We start from the raw sequence: 27,920 nt of genomic DNA, 5'->3' as shown, positions 1-27,920 counted from the left end.
TGTAGGCATTATACAATCAAAACACATTAAACGATGTACATTTCGTGGAGAGTGATTTCAGATTATTATGTACACAATTTGTTCCTTGAGCTTTTTTGCACTGGGGGGGGGGGGGGGGGGGGCTCACGTCGCATAAATATTTTCAAGCAGAATATATCGATGTTTCACTCGAGGTTGGCAAAGAAGAGAATATAAGTTTATTTCCAGGTGTGCTCATGGAAATTTTTTTTGCAAACAGTGGTGTGTCCAGGGAGTTGAGTAAGTATGGGGCGGGAGAAGGGGGGGGGATTATTTGCTGAAAACAGGTAGCCACGATATTAAGATATATACATCATATTAAAGAGCAACCCATGACATTTCCATCGGTATAAAAGTTATTGCTGTAGCTTATATTATGCCGAAAATGCTACGAGAAAAGAGATTGTGTATCACCGAACTTCGGCGACCTCATTTCGAGAGAAAAACGGCTTTCAAAAAGTGTACGCGTTGCGCCGCCAACGTCTGTGAAGAATGTTTGCCTTGTGTGTTATGTGTGTATGTCATACTTTCTCGGTATACATTACAATGCTAACGGATATTTATGAAGGTCTACAGCTTTAACATTTAGAACGTGGTCCAATGTGAGAACGACATAAAACGGGGAAGATTAAAATCTCATGAATTCATAATTAAAGATATGTTTTCGTCAGTGGAGGGGACAATGCAAGTGCATATTGTCCAGTGGTGGCGCTTTCATTATAAAAGAGAAAATCTACGAATATACTGAATACACCACTGATTGCAATATCAGTTTACCCAATCTTTAAACCGAAAATAACACATGCCATCATTGAAAAAAATCCGTGTGTGATTAGGATAACCGTCTTGTACAGAAGAACATCTGAAAACGTTTTGGAGGCACAAGTGGTTCGATGTCGCTTATCCAAAATTCCCTTTATTTGTCCGAGTTCATCATGGCGACGAATTCTGTAAGGAATTGCATGGGAAAAAGGCTTATTTTAGCTTAAAATGTATAGATTCCAATCGGTAGAAAAACAGAACAAGAAGATATAGGGAAAAGTTGTTTCGAGGAGTAAAGGATTATTCAATCTTATTTCTTACGTCTTAGGTATAATTTTTTTTTAAATTTAAAGCCTTCTTTCGTCGAATGTGAAAATCGAGAATCAGCTACTAAACGTTACCTATAATTGCAAATCCGTTTCGAGTTGATATTTGAAAAGGTGCATGTGTTAATAAGGATATACTCTTACTGTGAAAGTGCAAGTACAATACTTCAATCAATATTTTCGTAGTTCAGAAACTGGTTTTATAACACAAAAATCTGATTCACCAAAAGAACTCAGTGCCTCTTTTACCTTGGGGTAAAACGTTAATCCAAGTTATCAATACTATCGATTCACGAAGCAATACTCGTACTCGTGAATTCAACGCATGCGACAACCAGAAGATGAGGTTTGCCTGTGGCTGAACAGACACGGGGGAGGGTGAGGGGGAGTGCGAGCGTTGCCCGGTGATACCTACCCTCATAATTGACTTGCCCATCCCCGTCCACATCCGCATCCCGTATCATCTCTTCCACCTCATGCTTGTCAACCTTATCATCCAAACTCAGCATCACGTGACGGAGCTCTGCTGCACTACAGATCAGAAGAAGAAGAAAAAATGGAGAGAGGAAAATAAGTCAGAGAAACCACGCATGCATGAGCTGCCAAGAAGATTTGCCAGATCCTATCAAAGGCTTGACTGTGTTCCGTTATTTTTAAGTAAGAATAGAGCTGTAGAGCAAAAGAAAAAGGCGGTGAGTTGGAAGCTGAGTGAATTACAGCGTGCAGTCCACTGCTGCGTTCAGTACCAATAAACAACATACAGAGTGGTGCAAAAAGAAGGAAACCCACTTTTACTTACTTAACTTATTTGGATGTAGTGAAGTATAGCTCTTCAACCATACGTGGTGAAAGAAAATCTTTGAAAAAAATCGCAAGAATAGTGTTATTATGCTAATTTGAATACAAGTCATCAAAATCGCTGTTGTCCACTTGACTGTACTGTTTTTTTGTCTTCAAATCAAGCTCCGGAGCTCAGTCAAGCGGATGGAATAAAGCCGTCCATGGACAAACAGGTTTGGCACATGCACTTTTTAAACTACCATATATCAGAGACAAAATAGTCATTTGCAATCATTTTTTTTCGCCACTTATGTTTAAAGATCAATATTTTAATAGTGTTCGATTGAATTTTTGAAAAATGCTCTACAAGTAGGTGACAATTGCTGTCAAAAGTGGGTTTCCTTCTTTTTGTACCACCCTGTACAGCGCCCAATACATTTCTCTTTGATTTCAATTCCATGCCAAAATAAACATTATTGCGCAATTATTGTTGTACACAGGTCTTACTGAGACGTTTTTGTTTTACTTTTCTCCCATTCAAAAGTACGTAGGCGATATTGACAGACTGAGGTGTGGTGCATGGTTTCTGGAAGTCTAGAAAACAGAGATATACAATTTCCCTCATTGCTTGTTCCTGTGTTCAAACGCAAAGTGAATGTTGACATTCACAACAGATGGAAAATCACAAGAGAATCTTGTTTAAGAATTTCAGCTTTGACGCCATACATTTTACAAATCAAAGGGTCTTGTTGCTTTTTTAAAGCAACGGAAGAAACATGAACATTGATAACTCAATTTCCACTTCAAAACAATCGAGAATAGCTCTTCATGGATGCGGCTTTTTTAAGTTCTGGAAGGAGTTTCTACATGTGACTCGGTGGTCGGTCGGTCGGTCTGTCTGTATGTCCCCGAAAATTGACCAAAATATTTGAACAAAAGTTTACTAAATGCTATGCCGTCGTCAGTAAGTGCATCCGTGAAGAAAATTATCGGAAAACGGGCTTTGCCTCGATCGATGCGCATGCGCGTTTATTTTGCATAATTATGTCTGTCCCAGGAAAATTGACCAAAAACGACCCTCTAAAATATAACCACCAATTTTAAATTTCAAGAAAAAAAACAAAGAAATGAAACGCTTGACAAAATTGTTTGTAACAATTCATAAAGTTGTTTATGAAAATTTTGTAAATAGAGGCAACATAAATGTGCAATAATGTTATAGTCACGTTGTATATAACGCGCTATAGTTATGGGAAAGTTAGGATGCTTTGTTCAATTGTGGTCAATTTTCAGCGCGTGATTTTCGCGTGGAACCATGCGTGGGACAGCGGTCCGCGCTTGTACGCACAATCATTTCATGGCCGCGGCCAGAGCTTATTATGCACTCGCACTTGCTTTTTGGTTTAGGCCTATATATGTATAAAACTGATAACGCACTGCAGTTGCTCCTTTCACTAGAATCCGGTCAACCACGACCCCCGAGGGAGGTGGCATCGCACACAGTTTGTACAGTAACAAGATTATGATTTGATCGTTGGCCCACAACGGGCAGAATCTGCATCTCACTGAAACATTGATTCCACGGTAATATCATTATGAGATCTGTGATCGCAAGAGGGCAGAAGCCTGCTGCATAATACAAAAAGACAGGTCGAAAACGGCAAACGGTCATTATGCCTGGTACCCTGCAAATGCATTTTTCTTATGGTATAAAATTAGGGAACAGTTTGGCAGCATTTTTCTTTTGATTCGCTGGTAAGCCTTATACTACTTAATGTATATGTTATGCATTCAGTCCTACAAGGCTTACCAGCGAACCATAACAAATATACATGATGAACTAGATCCAGAATGTTCCTTGATTACAACGTTTGGGAGCCTTTAAAAAGACATGCCGCGCAAACCATATCCAAGCCGAAGTAAATTGGTCCATCGCCGTTTTGCACCTAGTTGCCAAAGCTTTGATCATGCATCTACATGCTTTAATTGTTTCATTGTGCCACCAAAGCATAAAACATGAGGCTTTACTCAAAAGCACGGGGATCTTTCAATGCAATTGCCTCTAGGTTTTAATACTGACAAAGCACGATGGGAGATTATCCTGGGGACGAGCTCAGGGAACGAGTTTGGCCACAGCACCCTCGAGCTTAATTGCTGACATTTAGACTATTTCATCTCGGTGCAAGTCGTTCCCCGAAACAGCTAGAACGACCATGGTGCTAGGCATGCATGCTAGGTACAGTACTCATAGCTAGGTTATAGGGGTATATTCGGCATTCAGGGTATAATACGGGACGGTCAGTACAATCGATGGACCCAGAGGCTATGTAGAGCTCAGGTACCATAATCGCTTTCCCTCGTTCCCTGGAGCTGCCTTAGGCCTACAGGGCCGCTGTGGGATACTGATACACAGATGCCATAGCAGGTCGATCTTGTCCTTTTTTCTTCTTCCTTCTTAGGTCTGGCAAAAAGTCCTCGGGCGGATGAATAATTCTCGGACTAAGCATTTTATGTCCCAAGTCCCTCGCGGAGAATTTTCAGCTGGAAAAAGAGGCTTTGATCTAACCAGCGGGATTTAAGGAGCCCGTGAGTCTTAAGGGACGAAGCTCTTTTGGCGTTCCGTGGTTGCGCACGCTATAGCAAACGGCGGCAGAATGTATCAGTTTGCTCAGCACTCAAGAAACAAGAAAAGGTCGACCACGAGCACTGATTTAGGGGAATTGGTTAACCATTGGTAGTTGGGTTTACTTAGCGCTCATGCCGGCTTGTTGTGTGCAGGTCACAAGCAGGCTAAGTGGTTTGACTTAGGGTGAACCGTCGCATCCTTAATGCGTTACCCAGCTCGATCCGATCAATACCGGGAATATAAATTGTCACATGAATATAGCAACATCTGCTGTTTATGGACGGAGGGATCGGTCCAAAAACCCGATAATGCATAGCCGGGCTCTGCTTGGTTGGATATGCAGCGATCATCATCATCACCTCAACAAAACATGTCTCCAATCTCCGTATTCTGGGTTTGTGCTGTGTTACGTTACCAAATTGAAATCCATTCTTCCCCGGCGTGGAGAGGGGAAATTAGTCCCATGATACCGGATCGATCGCTGCGTTAGCCGGTCGACTCGACGCTTGAATGGTACAAGCAAACATCGATCCGCGGCCATATGTCTGCAGTGGGCTAGTGATTCCGGTGGTAGAGTGCTCGTTATGGCGTCTTCCAACCAGATGTAAAGGACATCAGCCTGAGCGTAGAGCGATGTTTCGTGTACGATGAAACGTAGCCTAGGTGTATACGCCACGAAAATGACAATGTAAAGCAAATCTGTGACGTTAGCAGTGCCGGTGATTAGTTGACGCTTCGTATATTTTTTATATGTCAATTTCTGAGATTCTTTTACAGATTTTCAATTCACCCTTACTTCGCGTTAAAATCCTGAAACTGCCTTGCGGATCCTATTCAAGTCATTGACTTTAATACCCAGTTCTTAATGCTAATACCTGTTTAGAGAACATGACTACTGAGTTTAACGTTCGAGATTTTGCTGCCGAGGCGCTGTGTCCTTGGGCAAGGTAGTTTACCAAGGTCATGTGCCTCACTGGAACTTGCATGGGTGTCGACATTTATGACCTGCTTTGGACAAGCATCCTGTTTGCGTGAATAGAATACTCCTGATATAGTTTTAGTTTTTTGAACAAATCTACCTTGTTAAAACGCACTGCCCTCCGATAACACTGATGCTAGTACCAGTTCTCCAAGTCCCTACCCAACTTCCCATCCTTCTTCTTATTTGAGAAGGCACTCCACAAGATTTCCCCCCTTTTCTTAATCGGACCTCCCACCTGATAAAGCCGTTGCCGTCCTTGTCGAATACTCTGAAGGCTTCCCGAATTTCCTCTTCCGTGTCCAGTTCCTTCATCTTCTGTCCCATCATGCTGACAAACTCCGTAAAGTCTATCGTCCCGTTTCCTGGGGAAGCAGGAAGAAAATGCTCGAATTATAATCAATATTTTCTTAACATAACACAAGATAAAATAATAGTTAAGGTTTTAATAAAGACCGTAACAATCAAGAGAGAACAAACAATTTTAAGTACCCTGGGGAACTGTAATAAATAGGCCAAACTCCTTACTTGAAATTGTGGAATTGAATTCGTTCTTGGACTAAAATTAAAATGTTCTGAGTGATTATTTATACTCGAAGCGAAACCAACGTATGATGAACGAATATCAGTCCCACGAGATGTGGTCGCTCCATTTTCGCGCACATCTCAATATCAGTATTAATTCCATCAAGCGCTGCAAAGCCGCTTAAACATTTTTACGGGTTTACTGGAAGTAAAGCACCGACGGCTGATGGGTAGGTTTATTTTTCTGATCCGAGAGGGCTAGCCTTGTATTCTCTTTGTACATATCTATTACTGACTGACTGTTACTGACTGACAGTGACTGCTAGTTGTGTCAACCCGAAAGGCCCAAATGAATGGTCAGGCCAGATGCATGAAAAGACTGGAATAGCCATTCTGATTCAATTGAAATGAATTCCGTGTGCCTCGGGGTGAGCTTTACTATAGGCTTGTCTGGTCATGTTTAAATAATTGCAGGACGGTTTGAGCTGACAAAAATCCAAACATGTCCCCAGAAAAAAAAGTATGTGTCTTTAGCGTTACAAACGTAACGACCCAAATTTTACCACTCACTCAAAATACTACTCAATAAATTGTTTTCATGGTGGCCCCAAAGGCAAGGTCACATACTTGAATAATCTGCCCCTTCAGAGCCACCGTACTTTTGCTATCGATTTACGGCACTGAAAACTTTCAGCCTCGATCCTATTCACTAAAAAAAACCTGTAGATTCAAGAAAAACGGATCGTCGTCGTTCCCACTATACCCAGGCTTTAGATGAACGTTTTAGTCGATACTTCTTTCCCTTCAATTCCACAACACTGTTGCCACTGCATCGATATCGGTCTCACATAAGGATGCACGCACACGACAACGTTCGGCCAACATCACAAGCCAAACAGGATCATAGCATTAACGTATACTTTATCTAATTTACCTGAAAACCATGAAAAGCTCCCCGAAATCACCGCCAGAATCAAACTGTCCAAACGGATCAATCTGTTCTGCACGAGCCATGAGTGGTAAAGACTCTGACTAAAGCACGGTCTATGTATTGAGGTTCCTTGCCCATAACCCAAGCAACAAATTGACATTTAACCGATCATTTAGCGGTGTCTGTCGGTGTCAGCCGGTTGCTCCATCACATGCCATGTGACAGCGATTGGCAAAGTTCGTTTGTGCATGTTATGTGCTGGAGTTTTGTCTCGTTGCCGGAAACAAAGTGCATAACAAAATGTGGGTGGCCACATAAAAATGTTTATGTAAAGGGATTCAGAAAAAAGTTGGAGTCAAACTTGCAGTCAAACCTATGCCAGTGGATTTTATTGACGAATAGCACCCTGACCTCCTGTAAACCCTATCAGGTCTTGCTTTGTTTGCCCGAACCTGTCAAGTATCTGCACGCTTTAGACTATAACTCATAGTCACGTGAATCCAAAATGGCTGCCATTGATGCGAAAAGCATTTAATTTGTCACCCTTTTTGCACAATTTACTTTGCTTTAGGGTACATTTGACATCTGTTTGCATGATAAAAAAGCTAAGAAGTTATAAACGTACCATAATTACTTCATTTGCGGCGATTTTGGTGGAACAACTTCAAATTTTGGGACAAATCACGAACATGTTAGATTTTTGTACTAACCGGTTGGTATATAGCGCTAACTATTATAGCGGTGAATTTGATTGCCAACGGTTGATTGATTAGATAGATATTGATCCAAATACTATTTGAACAATATTTGAAGGCATTTGAATGAAAACGTAGAAGGTATGCCCACAAGAATATATATTGTTTTACGCAATGTAGGCAATATGTATAGTAAAGCGCCCTCTTGTGGTCACCGCGGGGCAATCAAATACCCCGGTCCTGATAGGGTTAAAGGGCCCATGCAATGTAATTATTTTAATGCAATCCTTGAAAATGCACCTTTGTGTTACTTTGTACCTAATTTTCGTTTTGCTTTTTTTCGAGAGTATATTGGTGCCTTTCTTGTTTTTATACTAATGCGAATTTACATATTCACGAGCAAAACTCTAATGTGATTTGGGCAGAAACCTCAATTTTACAGCTATTTCAGCACAAAAAGTTGCTAGAATTATGGATTTTTGCTGTCTTAAATTTTCTTTTCTTTGGTGGCTCGTTGTTGTGTCAGTACATGGCAGTACAACGATAAGCAAACCTTTCTGACAAATGTTTTCAATGTGTAAATTTTGGGTTCACAATTCAAACTGAACAGTGTCTTCTTGAAATCACAGCAACAGAGCCCTCAGTTGTCCGAAAAAGCCTGGGACATTTTTTTAAATGTTTAAAGAATAGCCCTTATCAATAAAATTAACCCACAAAAGATGTCAAATAGTTTTCATAAGTTTAAGAGGAGTATAGAGTTGTACAAAATGTGTTCCTAAGAAAAAAATATTGCATGGGCCCTTTAAAGCAAAGACGAGTAATACTAATGAATGAAGGTCTGCGGAAACACCATGTGCGAATAATTTCTCAAACCAAGAGAATGGTTCTGAAAAGAACCAGAGGTATAAACTCGACGTTCCGGCCAGTATGCTCTGACTGTCGTCAGGAGACGTTTAGAGCAGTCGACATGGGCCCTATTCACGAGTTGCCCATTTTAGTCGAGTTCCCTGAACGTATGGATGGCGCAAGACTATTTATGCAGGCACAATACAGCCTTATTTTACTGTCTTTTTTTACTGGCTTTAAACATGAAGGAATTTTTAACTACGAATTTAAATTATTCATTGAAGCAGACTGGCATTAATTAGGAATTAACTTACTTTCATTTCTCTTCTCAACTTCCAAAAATTAAGATTTTACCTCACTTTTAATTCAATATGGCCGACTCATAAATAAGGCACATGGGCTTACAGTCGACGGTGGCTATTTTTAGAAACAAAGACGAGTTTAACACAGAGTTTGATCAAGATACATTTTTACTCTAAATACATGTTAAGCACTACGTACCGAAGCAGAAGGGGAAAAATATGAGTGATCTTTCATAATGTAATTTTTTCTACCTTCGTTGTGTCTGCCGTTTTTGTGGCATGTAAGCTATACGTTGGAACGGCAAATAAAGCTTTGAAATTTGCATAAAATAAACTCATTGTCTTCCAGCCTGTCACTCCACGGTTGGACCCGCGAGAGGGCACTGTGTCTTTCAAACCTTACACATTGATACGATATCAGGGATTACCACTAAACATAAGCCACTTCCTGAAGAAAACAGATAATTAATGCACAGGGGAGTATTTTTGAGTGTTTCGCTATCTTCTCCCGTGGGCTTGCAGTCGACGATGGCTATTTTTAGATACAACCGGCTGCATGGCGTAAAAGTGTTTTTCTCTGTACGGGCACAGCAAAATAAACATGGCCACACATTGCGAAAGGAGAGATGTGCAGACGTGAACGGAATCAGGATGAAGATGAAGTAAAATGCTACAACCACGTCAACCACATGAAATGAAAATAGTGTATCTCAGCGGAGTGTCAAGAGCAGATTTGCCATTGCAAGCCCGTGTTAAACATTTGTTTTCACGTAGATTTATCAACGAACTTACGCGATTGCTAAATAAGTACAATCCAGACCCAATTTAATTAAAAGAAAAACACGGAAACAAAAATCTTTGAATAGCATGTTTGAATAGTAATGAATACAATGTCAGTTTAGTATCCCAATTTTTAGTCTTGCCAAAAAACATAAACGGTGACTTTTTGACTATAATGTCTGTTTGTGTAAAATGCATTTCTGTTTGGTCAAGGGGAACTAATTCCAACGAAGAGGAATCCCAGCATGTGGACGGCGAGGCTAAATCAAGCGTGTTTGGAATCTGATGCGTGCATTAATAAATGATAATGCTGGGGAGTTTGAGGGTGTGAGAGCTATAGATTGAATCTACTCATGTACGTATTGGGGCTTCACTCAGTGGGGAAATGAGAGACACAAATAGGTCCCGGAACAATGGATGCGGTGGAATGATGTGGCTGTGGGCATTGTTGACTGGGGAAGTATTATCATGATTAAATTTGGGGCCCGTGTTTATGGCTTCTTATAGCCAGCACGTGGTGAAATGGTGAACAAAAGGAATGGGATATTAAATTAATGTTTATACATTCGATCCTTTTTTTTTAAGGAGGAAAAAGAGACATTCGGTAATTCAGATAGTGGGATGCTATTCGAGAATAATGGGTTAATGAGGCACTCTTGGAGATTATTACAATGATGCATACGTGCGAGTTGAAAGCAATTTGACGGACAGATAGTCTTTAGATGACAAACAATCGGACTCCGTGGTTAAGAAGATCAAGAAGTCTATAAACCTGGTTTGGATGGTATAACTTGGCCTCATTTTGAGATTCGAAATGCCCGATTTGCTACAAGCATCATAGATGTTTTTAAAATGTATGTTTTGTTTCAGTAATGCCGAGCTTCTCTCTGATTCCTACCGTGAGCTGACGTATGAAGTGATACTGCAGAGCAGGTGCCGTTAGGTGTGCTGTATTTATCTTGTTTGAAAATACTGAACTGATCCAGCCCATGCATCATTACAAGCAATAATTGGTTCTCGTGGTAATAAATAGCACATGGTTCTTAAGTTATTTATAGGGAAATGATATAGTTCGGCAAATTGGTGATGGGATTGTGCCGTTGATGGATTTTGGCACACAGTCACAGTATGTCATGAGAACGATATTTGGCTATAGGGCCATCACAGATTTGTCCTTTGAAACATATAATAGGTAGAATAAAATGCAACGGTAGCCATTATATTACCTATATATTTTCAAATTACAAATCTGCTATGGCCCTTTAGCCAAATATCTTTCGCATGACATACTCTGTCTGCCAAGTTCCATGCTTGTATCATCAATGGCACAATCCCCAAATATTTTCATTATCTGCCCCACTAATATATAGAGTAATGCTGCTGACTTACAGACAATAAGACATATGGAATAGTACCGTACACCTTTGGCCATTTATTAATTCCACTATACTCTCGGGGAAGAAAAAAAAGATTAAAACTCACACTAGACATTCAAGTGTAGAGTAGACGACAGTTTATGTAGAGTACCTCATTGAGAACTTTAAAGATGTATTGTCCGTGCTTATCAAAGAAATTATCTTTTCTTTTAACAGGTTTGCAGCGTGTAGGTCTAAGCTTTATTTTAAAGGGGGAAAGACTACTTCATTTTCGGTGACAGCAACATTCTGAAAAAGGCTTTTTTAGTTGGTCTGCATTTACGCTCAAACAAACCCACAACAGTAGTTCCCGTCCGTACATTTTCGATTCTGATAGCGAGCGGGAACCATGCCCTACGAGATTTGAATTCCTGCCGGGTCACAAATAATTCGAAACATGCAAACGACTTCATCTTTACAACAGACATATTTTTTCCCCAGTTATTTCTGTTAAACTATGCAGTGTTTGAGTAAATTTCAACGGTCGTTTATTAAAATGACAACCATCACGAATGTCGGCTGAAACTGGTCAACTGTGAAACAGGTGTTGATAATTGTTAGAAATTACTAAAGGCCAAGGGCGCCAAGATGATTGTTGACGGATGGCGTTTGCTCCAACAACCCCCCCCCCCCCTTCAAGTTCCCCCTGCGGAGTTAAGACGGTACATGAATAATAAACACTCTAATAAGTTATCAGGGGAAGTAATGATGTCAAAAGCGATGACACTCTTTTCTTTTTATACAATCTGCCACTATATAGAAAAGACAGTATATATATACCATCTTGATCAGCCTCGTTGATCATGTCTTGCAGCTCTGCCTCGGAGGGGTTCTGACCCAGCGACCTCATGACAGTAGCCAGCTCCTTGTGTGTGATGGTCCCGTCGCCATCTTTGTCGAATATTGAGAAGGCTTGTCTGAATTCTAGCGAAAAAAAAGGAAAGATCGGAATTCAACTCATTACATATTAAAATACTTTCCAGGATATTGGAAAAGTACAACGCCCTTCCCCATTACAACACCCACCCTCAACTCTAGTACGGCAGATAGGTGATGGGATTGTGCCTTTGATGATACAAGCATGGCATTTGGCATACAGTCTGAGTATGTCATGTGAAAGATATTGGCTATAGAGCCATCGCAGATTTGTCCTTTTAAAACATATTGGTAGAATAACAAGCAATTACAGCCATTTTGAAAATATTGAAAAATTGCTGGTTATTCTACCTATATTGTTTTCAAAGGACAAGTCTGTGATGGCCCTATAGCCAAATATCTTTAATAAGACATACTCTAACTGTGTGCCAACTTCCATGCATACAAAGGTACAATCCCCCCAAATATCCCCTATCTGCCCCACTAACGGGGCGCCATTGAGGGAGGGGATCTCTCGAGGCCTCTGCCCTGCCCCTTGTCCCCTCCCCCTACCAGTCCAAAGTTTGGGGAAAGCATGAGTCTAGCCTTCAATCCTTAAAACCCTTGAATGACCCATGGGAACTGGACCCTATAGTCACGCCATTGCACTGTTTCAGTGTCAATTGGGAAGACTCGGAGGGATATTATGTATACGCTTCGGTCATCATGATCGAGCCACGCGTTAACACCCTCGGCCTGGGGAAGTGCGCCGCGATACCCCCTAGTCCTTGATCGGATCTACACGGTCGCGTGGATTGAATGTCACATGGCATGTAGCCGTACTAATGCATCTCTTGGCCTCGCCTCGACAGTTCAGGATGTGAAATATGTCACTCTCACGGGTGATGGCACTTTACTCATTGATGAGATAGCTCTACATTTCTGATGCATTGTAACTCGGACATCCCTATTTGTAGAAGAGTACCCCCAAAAATACATCCAAAGGTTTGAATCTACCCATCGAAAGGATGGAAGTTAAAAAGTTCAAGGGTTCAATTTTGAAAGAAAGAATTCCGATTATTCGGTTAATTCCGTATTTCGATTATACAATGATTTGTAAAGTGACCATATTTCCGCGTTATCGAGATAAATCGTGCAATGGGGAAATTCGATGCTCTAAGATGTCTTTCTGAGATTCCGATATGATTCTCCGCGCTACAGTAACCTTGTTTCTCAGATAAATTATGTTGGAATGATACACTGAGGCAACTATAAGATATCGTCGAAATTAGCCTTTTCATAGAAAAACCACAGAGAAAGGACATAGGCTGGTTCTAAGATAAAATATCGTTGAAATAATGAAAATACCTTACTCAGCTAATACATGCACCGAAAAGCAGTTTACTAGGATTGTGATTGGTCATTTTATAAGCGTGGACTCTCAGAAAATGTTCAATTTTTACAATATTGGAATTTGGGAATCATGGACGGTCACTTTAAGCTACGAAAGAGTCCATATACATTATAGAAGAAACAAAATGGCAATGAGGCAAACGCGTGCATCGGTTCGTTATTAATATTGAACACTCTGCCCTGGCCATTAATTGATCAGTAAACATAAGGGGCCGGCCGGGAAGTGGAATAAGCAGCGCACAAACATGATCGATTGTTGTTTCAACCCAAAATAAATCTGGCAGTTCCAAAACAAAAATATGTATTGGCTTGTCTCGGCGAGGTGTGAAGCTCGATGCATGTGAAACCCCCGGGGCCAGTGCGCGCTCAGACGTTGGGAATGTCAGTGAGCGGCTTTCCAAGTCACTTGACTTAAATCCAATATTTATGCCACACGCTTCGCCGAAAAAGAAAAAAAAATGGCAACTCCACGAGACCTGATCTGCGCCACAGCGAATCGAGCTGTCCCTTCTCCAGAGAAGCCCCGCGAACACTTGTTTTCCACCCCACTGGTGTTCCAGCAATTTAAATTTTACAGAGAAATAATTGCGTAGGCTTGTTCAATTTCCATCCCATCAATAAGTAATGGTGTGGGGTAATTCCACGGAGAAAACTGCCCATTCCACGGAGAAAACTGTCAGGACTGTGATACTGTAAACAAATGAGGAGACAAAAACTCATATGTTAAGAGAGGTATATATCGATCACAAACTATGTAGAAAGCTTGTGCCTGTTTGGTCCAGCTTATTTGTGTATCGGCTGCCCTTACTTGGAATTATGCGAAGCCTTTTGATTGTAGCTTTACGGGTCAGAACATCTCACGTGACAAGTACATATTCGCAGGTGTACAAATTAAAGATGTTCTGCCTATGCTCTTCGACAAATTCCTCCAGACGATTGCTCAAGTTGTCTGTTTCATTTTAACAACAAAACAACTACACATTGGGTCTGCATGAAAATGGGCAATAATCGGCGTTGCCTGCGCCCACGAACATATCCACCAGCGAGTAGACTGATTCCCGGCCCTTACATTATCGAATCTGATAGGGAGGCAGGTACCCGTCTACCCAGCGAAATCTAAATTATTGTCAGGCTGCAAGCAATTCGAAATATGTAGGTATCATTACTTTTCATTCGTTGTTTCATTCAAAAATTTAGAAATTTTGTTCTGCCAGAAAAACATAGAAATTATTGAGGAAGTCTATTTTCAGGGGCGAAATTCAAACAACTGCACGAACAGTTCATCTTTAATGTTGCTGTTGCATTCATCATAGGAAAGGTGGACGGTGCATCGAGAACAAAAATAGTCGGGACTGTCCCACCCCCAGTGTTTAAGACAGTCTCGAATGGTTACACCTCTAGGTTCCGACACCCATATGTTTCGACAACAACTCAACCTGTGTTCCGACATTCCTATGTCCGACACCCCTATTTTCCGACACCCCTATTTTCCGACACCAAATATATGTTCCGACTGCACATATTCTTATCCCTACCCTATCCCTATCCCTAACCCTAACCGCAATCCCTAACCCTAAACCTAACCCTACCCCTCGCCGGGAGTAACACAAACATAAGAGCAGGTTGTCGAACATAAGGGTGTCGGAACATAGGTTGAGTAATCGGAAGATAGGGGTGTAGAACATATGGGTGTCGGTACATAGGGGTGTTGGTGCATAGGGGTGTCTGAACATAGAGCATTCACCCTCTAACATTACACCCCGCCAAGTAATTTATCCTCAGGTGTAAGCAGTTCGATTCCGAAATAGGGAATGATAACACACTGTGCCCGAGACATTCGCGATACAACGACACATGCCCAACAACACTCACAAGCCCAACAGCACTATGCGGGTATGAATTTAGAGTTTGCTCAACCAAATTGCTTCAGCCGTTCAAACAGTCAGGTCCGTGCATCTTACATTTAAAGTGGATACATAGTACATCACTGTGGAAGTCGGAATCGGAGACAATCTGTTAATTATTCAATGCTGTATGATTAACAGGCAGACCAGGCCGATTCACTGCGCGAACTGGAACTCCATGCATTCTAAATTCCCCGTCCAAATTCTTTCAAAATGTAAATTTTAGTAACGAGGTATGGGCACACCCCTAATTGGCTCCTGCGTAAACTAATTAAGGACCCAATCAACGATACGCACCTAACTAATGAACCGGACTCGGTTAACTCATCTCATTAAAACCACGATTAAAATGCACGGATGGTCTCGGTTGAAAGGCTTGAATATAATGAATTGTTTTAGTTCAGCATGACTTGTAAACAACAATGTTATTATGCATTACCGCTACAACTACCAAACTGATTTGTTTCAAATGTTTAAGTTTTCTTTTCTTTCTACGCAATCAACACCCACTGAAGAATTTCAGCTATAGGATACGACTACTTTAAACGGCTAGTTTTATTTCCCTTTAAAAAGATCAGCACAGATCCAGTCTGGTTTTAGATAGCGTGAACATCAACCACGGGCTCAAATCTAATAGTCATCTTTTAGCATTGCATGTGCAGAGAGCCATATAGTCCAAATCTTCCCGCCGACTTACTGCGATCGTTCAGCCTTTTAATGTTGATAGAGCCACAGCCGAAGATCTTCATGTTGACTTATTGGATTTGATAGGCCTATCGTCGTGTGAAAAACGTTCGGCTCGGGCTAGGTAGAAAACTCCTGAAGGGCGCATGCATGCAATGGTCTGTGAGCGTGTTGTTGTCGTTCGTGCTCGTGACATGAACAACCGGATATGATGAGAACCTAGACAATTACAAGAACCTTGAAAATCGTGATTTGGATGATGCCAAACTGGAGTCCGAGAAAGTGTCACGGAATCATTTTTGTTAACTCAAATTAACTCATCGGATTATTGCCCTTCTTGTTCCCCATCAAAACCCAAACTTCCTAATGCACCATATGATTGTACATCCGAGTTTAAATATAGCAATGACAACGCATACATAATGAAACCACCCCCCTCTAAAAAAAAAAAAAAGTAGAAGAAGAAGAAAACAAGGAGAAGGAGAAGGAGAATAAGTAGAAGCTGAAAAATAGGAAGAGGAAGCAGAAGAAGAAGTGGGAGCGGAAGAAGTAAAAGAAAAAGAAAAAGAATCAGAAGAAGTAGAAGAAGCGGAAGAAGAAGTAGTAGAAGTAGTAGAAGAAGTAGAAATAGAAGAAGAAGAAGTAGAAGAAGTAGTTGTGATTGGTCAGAAATCGTATTTGCATTGAAATCCCCTCCCCCCGAAAAAAAAATCAGTTTATGTTTAACAACTGCTGGTTTTTTTTCAACTATAAGAAAAAAAAGCCAAAGAATTAATGCCTTTCACTGGAAACCGAAGGTAAACAAGGACAAATCAACAATTTGCTTGTCTTTAACACCACACAACTTGCGATAACAAATAATAACAAACGCCAGTTCATTATTAATTTGTTGCAAGTCTTTGGTATAAAGTTAATTCCAATTGGTATAAAATAATTCCAACATTCATGATCTTCCATGCAAATGCTCCCCTAGCCCGTATACACCGCCTACAAGTTGCACTTTAATACCAGGATTCAATGACATAGTACTGTTATATTATTTTTGAACGATGTACTACTCCATTTTTAACTCTGCATCCACAAAATGTATACTAACTATGCAAAATAAGCGTAGGCCACATCGTATATCTCAGCTGTGGATACTGCATATCATAATGCAGCATTGTAGTATAACATCCTATGGGTGTCATAACAGATAAGATGTTATGTGCAACCCGATTTAAACCTTGCACCCCACCCCGTTGAATGGACGGGAAAAATTAACCCAGGCTTATATCTCCAGATATCGGCCGTGCATATTGCAGATTATACAGTTTATATGAGTAGTCTAATATAATATCATAGACGATTACATTTAAAGCATGTAAAACTCAAGCACCCATGGGGAAAATAGTAAAGACGCACATCTCAAGATGCATATTGTGGATTAGGCTACGCAGTTTATTTAGGTGAAGTTTTTTGTAGTATATCTTGTGGACGATGCCTCCCCCGCGTCCATATCTGATGTAATCTGTAACGAATCGCGGCGTTGAGCTCATCGTGCATTTAAATTACACGTAGACCCCACCGGTAAAAGTTGATTTCCCGAAACCGCGGCAAAATCCCGGGGCCCCTCCGGTAGAGAGAAATTGGCGGCGGCCGGAGAGACTTCCATAACTGATGACGTCAGGGTATTAATTGCAATCGATACGCGCGGATCGGGGGTATGTAGAAGAAGACTAATTGATGACAGCTGTCACCTGGAAAATGTCTATGGATTTCGCTCGATGGGAACAAAAGCTGTCTTGTTTGAGAAGAGAGACCAAGTGGTGCACGGTTGGCATTCCAAAATTACCCTGATTTGTGGCTTGCGAAATAATTAAAATTGCTCGGAAACACGAGTGCAAGTGAAACAGGACAACGCTACCCTTCAGTTGGGAGACAGTTAATTTCAACTTTCCAATCGAGTTTGGTAAACATGATTCTCTACTCATGTTTTGATTTGATTTTGCTGGCGCTTCTTCCATGGACGTCTGTGGGGAATAACATGATGAGTCACTCTATTGTAGTGCGCGTAATTTCTAGCCATGCTTGCATAACAGAATCAGACAGAAAATGTTAATTATGTGACTTCTTACGAGGCAATCTCTTAAAGGGATATTTGGAAGACAAAGGAAGCTCCAGGACGACTGGCTGTCTTCTCAAAGAGGTTCACGTGGCATTATAAAGTTTCCCAACGAAAACAGTAATTTCCAACACAGGCCTGAGACTCAACTTTTTCTTTAATTTTGTTTTCACCTTTCAAAAAGGAATATTTGACATAGAATGGCCATCTGGTATACTACTACACTCGAAATACTAAAAGCTGCTCGGCGAAGTGAGAATGGGAGTGTGAAAAATGTTTCAGGTTTCTCGCACGTTGGCGAAATTAGTCTTTGCTCGGTGGGTTAAAGACACATCCTCAACCCGATTGTTACTCGAAATATAAATGTCGGCTCTCTTTCTACTTTCGATTTAGAAACCTCATAAGAAATTACTGAAGAGAAAAAAAGATGGAAGAATTCGCGATTTTGTTTGTATCTAATTGGGAGGAGGTTTGACATCTTCTATATACGTATGGTTTAATGGAGATGATGTGGCGGTTGGGAATCACCTCATTTATCGCTCTCTTTTTAAAGTTGAATCACTTGTTCTAAATGCAAGAAAAAAAATATTATTTGTTTCGTTGATGTGAAATTTCTTTGGAACTTAACTAACAGCGTTTATTGAATAATTTGATGACATTTTCCAGCAACTTCAGCAATGGGAATGTTATTTTTGGCCAATCGAAAACAGTATTTTTCTATCCGCTCCTCTGTCGGTCTTGTGCGAGGAAAAACCAAAGGTTTTCTTTTTGTTTATTACCCCCTCTCACCCAATTTGAAATGCACTGAGAAGAACAGTGCCCACAAACTTTCCGTTCGACCTCTACAGGGTGTCCCCTAAAAAGTTGTGCGAGCAACTGTTCTTTCATTTCTCATAATACTCTTGTGTATATTCAGTAAAAAATGCCATGGAAATCCGTTCATGCAAACCAGAGATGTTACATGTTTTAAAAGGCTATGGGTTTTCCACCCATTCCAATGGGATGGATTTACACAGTTAACTCTATTAACATCAGAGTGAAAAGGCCAATGACAATCTGATGTACTGATATCCCTATCTGTGTAAATCTCATTAGAATGGGTGAAAACCCCATATCCTTTTACAATCTGTTAGATCTCTGGTTTGCATGAATGGATTTCCATGGCATGTTCACTGATTAAACACAATAGAATAATAAATATTGCTCCATCAAGACGAAACACTCATGTTAAGTAGTTTTTGAGAAATAAAGGATTATGCTTGCACAACTTTATTCACAACACCCTGTACCAACAGTTGTGTTGTCCAATTTGCACAGAAAATTCGCTTAATAAACAGAGCATTGTGTTACAGTCTGATACAAAGAGCACTACTCCAAAGCCAACTTCGAATTTTCCCCAAGTTGTAAGTTATTCTCCCACAGAAAAGCTGGAACTATAAGTGAAAAACTTTTCACGATTAAAAACCATAATTTAATAACCCTTATGTCTGACTATTGGGTCGAACTGAGATTCATACTTAAAATTTCGAGCAAAACGTGTTTCAGCCCCATAGGGCATACCGGGCGTTATCAGGGTTGTAACCAAGTCATTTTTTTTCCAAGTCAAGTCAAGTCTTAAGTCAAATTTAACCAAGTCAAGTCAAGTCTCAAGTCATTTTTTTCCAAGTCAAGTCAAGTCTCAAGTCAAAAAAAAATGCGACTCGAGTCCGACTCGAGTCCGAGTCAGCGACTCGAGTCAACAACACTGGTTATTATTCCCATGACCGAGAACACTTGCAGTGAATCGAGATCTAACTCTGCAATCTCTGGCAAGAAATTCAAATGTTCAGAGACATGATCAATCTACGGAAGAGTAATGGCTAATTCGAAATGAAGTCTAGTTGTAGGATTGAAAACAGATAAATCATGTTAACGACCTCTCGTTGGACTGCAATTCTGTTTATTGCCTCATAAAATAGTTAGCCCAATCACTTCAATGAGGCAGCAAAATCTTGAATTATGTGTATGCGGACTTTTTGTCAAAACAATTGAAATGTTTCACATTAATGTTTTTTGTGTCGATTTGTTTGCTACAAACTGTTTCACAGGTGATATGTGACCATGTTTATCAAGAGGAGTTCTGGTTTATAGTATTATAGATTTTCCCGGCAATTTCACAATTTTTTTTCATTCGATTTAACGCATGGCTGGTTCAAATTAGATTGCAATAATGAAAAATGACGCAGACAGTCATTCGACAATCACAAAGAATCGTTCAATTTTACTACCCGAGCATTTTATCGTCTTTTCGTTTCACTCAAATTAAAGTATTGTGTAGATCATTGAATTTCGTCTGAACCAGCAGTAAGCGGTTGATCGGGCGTTCATTTTCATTAATGGGCAAACATATTTCACATTTTTTTTCAAGCATCTTTGTCCGTATTACTATAAAATTCTGAAATATCTCAGCATAAAGCATATCTGACGTCTTCAATCCGTAGAGCACAGCTCTTATTCCTAACCTGAAGCATGAATGAACCTAAAGGAGTAGAGATGTGATCGTCTGAAGTGGCCCAAGAAACAAATTGAGGAAAAAACCAAGAGAAGTGCTCCTGATGGTACAAACATTGGCAAACAGACATGCATCGATTTCTTGCTCTTCAAGAAATCGATGGGTGAATCAGGAATGAATTAAAAGAAAACCTTATAGATACAGAACGAAAACGAACAGTTAACAAAGTTAAAGGATTAATATACAAACATAAAGTTGCCCCTTATAGATTTGTTCCAACTGTTGAACAAGCAGCAAACAGCGAGCAAAGAAAATTCCGTAGCGCTTTTTCATTCCATTATTTAGTTACATCATTAATCCCTCATACCACTTAATATGTTACATTATCTATTTTACAATCACCAAGATTGTGAAAAGAAGAGAACCTTGGAGTAAAATAGGATGATATATCAATTGATAAAGTCTTATTAATTTGAATAACCGAACGATGAAAATGATTACCGATAAACGAATAAGAAAAGAAAAACAATACGTCATTGTGCGCGCCGACGTTTGCTAATTTGAATGCATCAACCGTCGAAAGATGTCGAAAACTTAATTTATGAATGCTACAAATTAAGTCTTGAATGCACCAAAACAAAATCGAATGCCCCAACACGAAAACGAAAATTAGAAGCCAAATCTTGGGTGTCTTCACACTGAAATTGAATGCCTCAACAATGAAAAAGAAAACTCATTTGCAAAATCGTTGATCAGGGTGTTCAGAAATCACGCGAAATCGAATGACTGATAATGAAAATGATCAGAAAAATTTGGAAATTGGCCGGGAAAACCTATATCTAAAGTGGTAAGCGGTAACAAAATGTTCATTTTCACCTACAATAGTTCAATTATCGGAAGACTGCAACGCGATTAACAAAAAAGGCACTTATATGGGACTATTTTATTGAAAGCTTTCCAAGCACCGCTTTTTTTTTTTGCCATCGGAAGGGGATAAAACATTTTAGCTCTTCAGAATTCACGGATGACAGAAAATGTGAAGGACTAGCACTTTTGTAGATAAAATCTGCTTTCCCACACGCATCCTATTTCTTACAAACTTCCACATTTAGCAAAAAAAAGTAGACGGCTGAAAGCGTAATGATGAATTGCTCAACGTAAATTCCATTTGCCCTAAATGTATCAGCTTCATTCTTTTCCTAGGTAGAACCAATGCATCAATATCGATAGTACCAAACAGCTTGACTTGCTGTCCAGCCAGTCATTAGATGAAAAGTAATCAGTCTGAACAAAAACAACTTCGGAAAGGGATTTAATTTGCTCTTGGGGGTAATATTTGGGGCCAATGACGTAACGACGGGAAGATGAGGGTTTAGATTCGGGGTGGGTGCATGTTCAAACATCCTCCCATGACTGAACAAGTGGAAGGGAAACAAAACAGAGATATATATATTGAGCAGTAAAAGAACCCAGACGGAACCTAAATGCTGCAACACGGCTAAACAGTGCACACATTTAACATTATGTTTATATTGAGCAGCGCTGCAGAATGTCGAACGATGCCCTGCCAACCCCGACCCCCATACCCGCTTTCCGAATACCTGGTCCGAAAACGATAACTCTCCCCCCCCCCCGCCCGAGAAAAACAATATATATTCTCGCTACGCTGTATGCTGTTTGGAGCAAAAAAGCATTTCATTTTATGGTCCCCAATTGTTAACAAATAGACAGAGCAGTAAAATATATTGGAAAAAAATAATCAAATGGAGAGTTCATTGGTGTGAAAATGGCCACAAAAAAACCACATGGACAAAAACGAATTTTTCAAGCCTTACCTGCAATTTGGGCTTCCGAAAGATCATCTATCTGAAAGAGACAAAATGAGAAATAAATGTGACATTAGAGTTATGACTAACGTCAAATGTCAAGTAGAGCAAGCTCCCATTTGGGCTTGGAAAATTGCTGTTTTCGTGTAAATACTGCGCGAAGGAATTTCAGGGTAATAAATAATCTGTTCCGCCACAATCGAGCCTTCGGAGCGTAGGTCGGCCTTCCACTCACACTTTGTTCTTTTCAAAAACGTTCAACAAACGCGTGTGCGCTTTAGGATCGGTATTTTTGCAATTCTGAATTCTTCATGAAGCTAGTGTGGGACCTGACATCCCATAGTGAATCTCACAGTGAACTGGATACATTTTATGTGGTGGCAGTCTTTTGTTGACAGTCTGGCTAAAAAATACGTAAAGACCAAAAGCTGCTTCCAGATCAGTTGCAAAGAAGCGCTTTTCCAACAATTTCTCTGCCTTATTGTTGGAAATATATATGACACCGGCCATTGAATCAAGGTAAGTAAATCAATCTTAAACAAATACAAATGTCTGTAAAATGTCGCCGAATTATGTGCAGCATTTGATTGAACTATCTCATCCTTCAACTTTTTTGTTTTGTTTACCATTGCGATCCCCTTAATTCGGGCAAAACGTTCCAAAAACAATATTTAATGGACTTTCGTGTATTTTCTACTAGTAAAATTAAAATTCATTCCCTACCTTAGTGTCTGCAAAATGTAATTGTATTAAATTCAGTTTGCTCAGTGAATTGTAACATGCTATAAGCTTAGAGTTTAAAACACCTTTTACCCACTTCTTTGACATGTTTTTTGTTTGCACATTATGAGATCCTGTTAGAGCAGTCTTTAATAACTTATGAAAGAAAAATCTAATTTATATTTTAAATTTCTTTTTTTTTCTGAGACAGTGGATGATAAAAAAAGTGATAAAAGTGTATTTAGCCTGTGAGTTGACATCGACCCGATACGTCATTTTCATTCAACTTTACAGTATAAGCTTGATGGTACTCACAGGCTTTCGTCGTGTACCTAAACATGTCGTAGATTCAATGTGTGAAAAAAAGTGGGTACAACTGGGTGTTTAATAAAATATGTTTAAACTCTAAACACAGTTTTTTTTTTTTATACATATACTGCTACTAAGTAGAAATCTGGGTATAATACGGAACAAAAGATGTAAATGTCTCCACAAGGACATTTCTAAAGGTGTAAAGATCTCCACAAGGATTTCACGAAATAGATATGTGGATTTTGCTCAAACTTTAGTAATTTCCAAGGTGTACTTATCCGTCGCAATTTAAAGGCTTTATTTTTGTAAGGGACATTTGGTCAACCCAGGAAAGTAATTTTGACCCAGGACAGTAATTCTGGTTCTAATAAGAGCATTTTGAAAATAGCTTTTGATCCTCTACCTGTTTGTACACGAGAACGTAGCAAAGTCAAAGAACAAAGTCTCCTCAAGGATACATATTTCGGGATGTGTGTCTGCATTTGTGTCAGAGGGGTAAATTTTTAACAAATATTACAAAATATTATTACAATAATAATTATAAAAGCAACCACAACAGGTCGACACTTCCATAGACTTGAGCACAAAACTTACCCTAGCCCTTACCCTAACCCTAAACCCTAGCCACGTCAAAATGGCGGTTTTAGGAATAGGGCGACAGTACTATATACTGTCGCCCTAATGAGATGTGTCGCCCTATTATAGTAAAAATAATATTAAACAAAACTGTCGATCCAAACCAGAAAATGTCTTTATAATTATAATATTATGAGCTGTCGTTTTATTATATTGCTCCGTCTCGGAGTATCCTTATACATTGTCGTCTCATTCACGTACCATTCCAGGACCATCCAGACATTTTGAATGGCTCGGCAGAGATCGATGAAGGAAGAGAGCGCAAGTGGAGAGAGTTTTGCCAGGGGACATTTCACAGGATACTGTGTGAGACTTGAGCAAATTGCGATACTATTGAGAAACGCTGATGCACCACCTGCGTTGCATTGTTGGATGGTGGTATTGTTGCTGTTGATAGCATCGGTCATTAATTTGTCATCGTCGTGTTTTTCCTGCTGTTGAGGTTTCCGTAGTTTGCGTTTGTGACCATGTCCTTGTCTGTCTTGCCTTGTGTTTGTATGTTTCAGCAACTGTCCTGGTCATTATTGTGTCGTCACGGTCAGATGTGCAGTGAAAGAATTGTGTTGTCATTTTCTGGGTGGTCACGCAGGTCCAGCCTAGATTCGTTTTCGTACCTATGTCGCTGTCTCACTCCACGGACTCACTCACTCGCTGACTGACTGACTGTCATTTGCAATTCGGGCAGTAGTGTCATTTTGCCCGTGTTAACACGTGTAGACCACATGCACACACTTTATGTGAATGTCGATTCTGAATCAAATCAATGTGTTAAAGTAGAATTTGGACAATCTTTACTATTCTCGCCTCGTCTTGTTCAGTTCAGAACGTACGGTGATTATTTTTTTTCATCTTGTCTAAATCATTAGACTATTTAAGTGAAGAACCAAAAAAATGGGTTACATCTAGTTAATTGTTCTCCTCATGTCAACAGACTCAGAGTATAAAGCGCCATCTTTAACATTGCGTGATGCAGTGCATCGGAAGATGACGGGGATGTTCCATGGCATTGTGGAGTAATGTAAATGTACTGTCCTGCCAGCGACTGACTCTGGATGCCGCGCTGCGTCCTCCTCCAGCCCAGAGTGGCGTCTTGAAGAGGTAATGCTGCGTGGCGGTCAGGCATCAATGGAGGTAAATTAAATTGAAATTCTATCCCAGGCTGGCATTTATGCACTGGTCATCGGTCGTCAACGCCGCCGGTGTTTACTCTACCAACAGTGAGGTGTGTTACCTTCTATTCTTATAACGATATCCAGAGTGTTTGGTATACAATATCGTTTCTCCGTGAAGGCATGAGTAGGACATGATGACAGACAACACCAAGTGATAACAGGGTTACTTACCGCTTTTTTGGCACCTTGGTTTCTCTGTGAAGACATAGTTGATGACGGCCTGCTGGCTGCTACATCACCGATAGTTCACTCCTCGATGTCACTTCGCGTATGTTGGGAGTTTTTTCTTTTTTAAATCAGATCAAAATAAATCGCCCCTGGGGCCAAGTAGCCAGCGACAACACGCGCGCACGCGGAACCCTACCATCCACGCGATGATGATGATGATGGTGATGATGATGATGAACAACACATAACGATGAATAATAATTACCGCCGTCGTCATGCGCAGTGGTGTGTGTATGTTTGCCGACCACCAGTCATCAAGGTGACATCCTAAAAGGATATCTCCCTAGACAATTAATTAGCCAAGTATGCAAATCAAGTGGCTCTGATTAGAGCGGTTGGGTTTAGAGCGCCACCTCCATCCTGTAGGACCCATACCGTGGTTGTCTCCTGTATCTGCTCTGATGCTCACGTCACCGTGCGGAGAAGTGAGGACGAGTAATTACGTGTCTGGCTGGCACGAACGGTAAATCTGAGCCGCACACGGCTGGCCCCGTGAGCTGAGCTGCGCGGAACGGAGGCATGTTCAGATTGGACGCATCAGCCGTATATTATAGGCGACTAAATTTCCCACCAATAATGCCCACGATGCGAAATGTCAAGAGGTTAATGACTACGGGTTTTATGCTGCCCTTGAAAAAGGAAATGAAACTAGGGAATGAAAAAAAAGAAGAAGTGCGAAGTCCGACACATGGGACGGATAAGTATCCACCGTGCCGTCTGGACGTTGTACACGTACATGCCTGGATTACTGCTATCTTCAGTAGATAGCATTTCTTTTCATGTGTGTGTGCGTGGATAGGGAAGAATGCAATGTAGACTGACGCTAGAGAGGCGTTGTGGTGCAATACACTGTCAGCGTCATCTTGTCGCCTCATGGTGGCTTATCTCCGTAAAGATAGAAAGCTTTAACTCAAGGTGTCTTATGAGTTCTTGCCAAAGACAAAAGGGGTCGAGTCAGCAGGAACAGCAGCATGCATGTCTGTCAGGCAAGGCCAAGACTGCATCGCGTGTGAGATATAGCAAATGCGCCCCAAAGGGACCGCGTGCCTAATTGATATCAACCGTAATAAGAACCATAAATCGTTTCTGGGTGTTCAGTGTTTGCATTGCCATCGTTTAACACGCGATAGCTTATGACGCCGAGCAATGTCGTGTGTTTTCAAATGAATACAAGGACCGCGACGTCTACAGGCGGGATGTATAAAGGAAGACACGTCAATGATGAACCAATGGATTCCTTTAATAATGTCAAAAAGTGATACACTCTAAAATATCCCGGTTCAGATTTGACCCGGAATCCGGGTCCACTGTTGCCCGACACTTTTCCGGGTCAAAATGACACTTTCCGGGTCAAAATGACACTTCTTTGACTCATTTTCCGGATCATTTTGATCGAAATATGAGTAACTCAATGTAGTACTCAATTGCATACACACAACATCAGTGGGTGCACAATCACTTAAAGGGGGCATGAAATAAATTTCACATAGGAAAACAAGTGTGAACACCCATACAACCGAATTGTATGACAACAAGCACCAATCTAGGTCAATTGTTAAGACTACCACGTACACAACTGCATTTATTTTCATCATTCACGATATTTCAAGGCACACGGGCTCGCTGTTTGTACACTTCAGGAATTATTGTATAAACTATGCGGTGTATGAACTATAGGCGTGATTAACTTAAACATTCGTGACGCGAGAGTTGCCTTTTGGAGAGTACAGAAGCACAAAAATAGACACAAAAACCTGATGAGTTTTTGATTCAAAGAGACGACTTGGCTTCAACCATGACATAAAATTTGTATCAGAATAAGAATGAAAACGACCCTGAAGTCCTCTTTAAAGGATATAAACAAAGGTGCATTTCTTAAATCCCATTTCTAATTCATAGCCCTTTAAACATCTAGATATTAAAATATATGCATGTTAGATATTTTTGTTTTTCTTCGATTTTTTTCTTCCGTATAATCCATTGATAATAAAGTTGTCCATCCCGACCGGCGTTGGTTACGCCACCGATCTCAACATCCATGACGTGAACAGGTCCTTGCCGAAATATCAGGGTATGGTTTGTGATAAAAGGAAGCTATTAAAGGGACATGGGATGAATTTTACGTGGGAATATATTTTGTGCAACTTTCTACTCCTTTAACCCTCCTACTATTTAGGTCACCAATGGTCAACATTTTCTTCCTCACCTCCTGGCATACTGTGTACAAACCAATGGGGGTCTTGACCAAGCAATAACAAGGCTGACAATGCATGTTTCCATATGAGGGTTAAAATGTATGAAATCTATTTGAAAGGTGCCCTTCTTTAAACATTTAAAATGTCCCATGCTTTTCCTGGCAACTGAGGGCGCTGTTGATGTGATGCCATTTTCGGAAGACACGCTCAGTTTTTGTGTTTTCTATTCAACTGTCACCGAAAAAATAGCTTACTGAAAACATTTTGTGAGAAATGTTTGCTCCTGGCTTACTGTCTTGTACTGAAACAACAATGAACCACCAACAAAAGATAACTTACGACTGCGAAACATCCACAATTTTGGTGTTGACATATCTAAAACATTTAGGTTTCTG

General features: G+C 40.3%; 1 protein-coding gene across 1 annotated transcript; it reads right to left on the bottom strand.

Moving 5' to 3' along the window:
- Positions 1-106: 106 nt before the first annotated feature.
- LOC119736091 (calmodulin-beta-like) lies at positions 107-25,751 on the bottom strand. The gene is made up of 6 exons (XM_038210101.1): positions 25,274-25,751; positions 22,272-22,302; positions 11,766-11,909; positions 5,730-5,856; positions 1,522-1,637; positions 107-966 (listed from the first exon to the last, which is right to left on the bottom strand). Exons 1-6 carry the CDS (start codon positions 25,307-25,309, stop codon positions 935-937), a joined length of 486 nt encoding a protein of 161 aa, XP_038066029.1. The 5' UTR covers positions 25,310-25,751; the 3' UTR covers positions 107-934.
- Positions 25,752-27,920: the final 2,169 nt, after the last annotated feature.

The sequence above is a fragment of the Patiria miniata genome, unplaced genomic scaffold, assembly GCF_015706575.1.
Source record: "Patiria miniata isolate m_02_andy unplaced genomic scaffold, ASM1570657v1 HiC_scaffold_10, whole genome shotgun sequence".
In the NCBI taxonomy this organism is placed as follows: Eukaryota; Metazoa; Echinodermata; class Asteroidea; order Valvatida; family Asterinidae; genus Patiria; species Patiria miniata.
The sequence above is the reverse complement of the archived record's forward strand: the minus strand, read 5'-3'. Positions and strand labels throughout refer to the sequence as shown.

Excerpts from the sequence above, each read along its gene's own strand:
- LOC119736091 (XM_038210101.1), bottom strand. The coding sequence starts at position 25,309 with ATGTCTTCACAGAGAAACCAAGGTGCCAAAAAAGCG. Across the intron at positions 5,857-11,765 it reads CAACGAGGCTGATCAAGATG|GAAACGGGACGATAGACTTT; the intron begins GTATATATATAC and ends CTGCTTCCCCAG. Across the intron at positions 1,638-5,729 it reads GACGGCAACGGCTTTATCAG|TGCAGCAGAGCTCCGTCACG; the intron begins GTGGGAGGTCCG and ends TCTGATCTGTAG.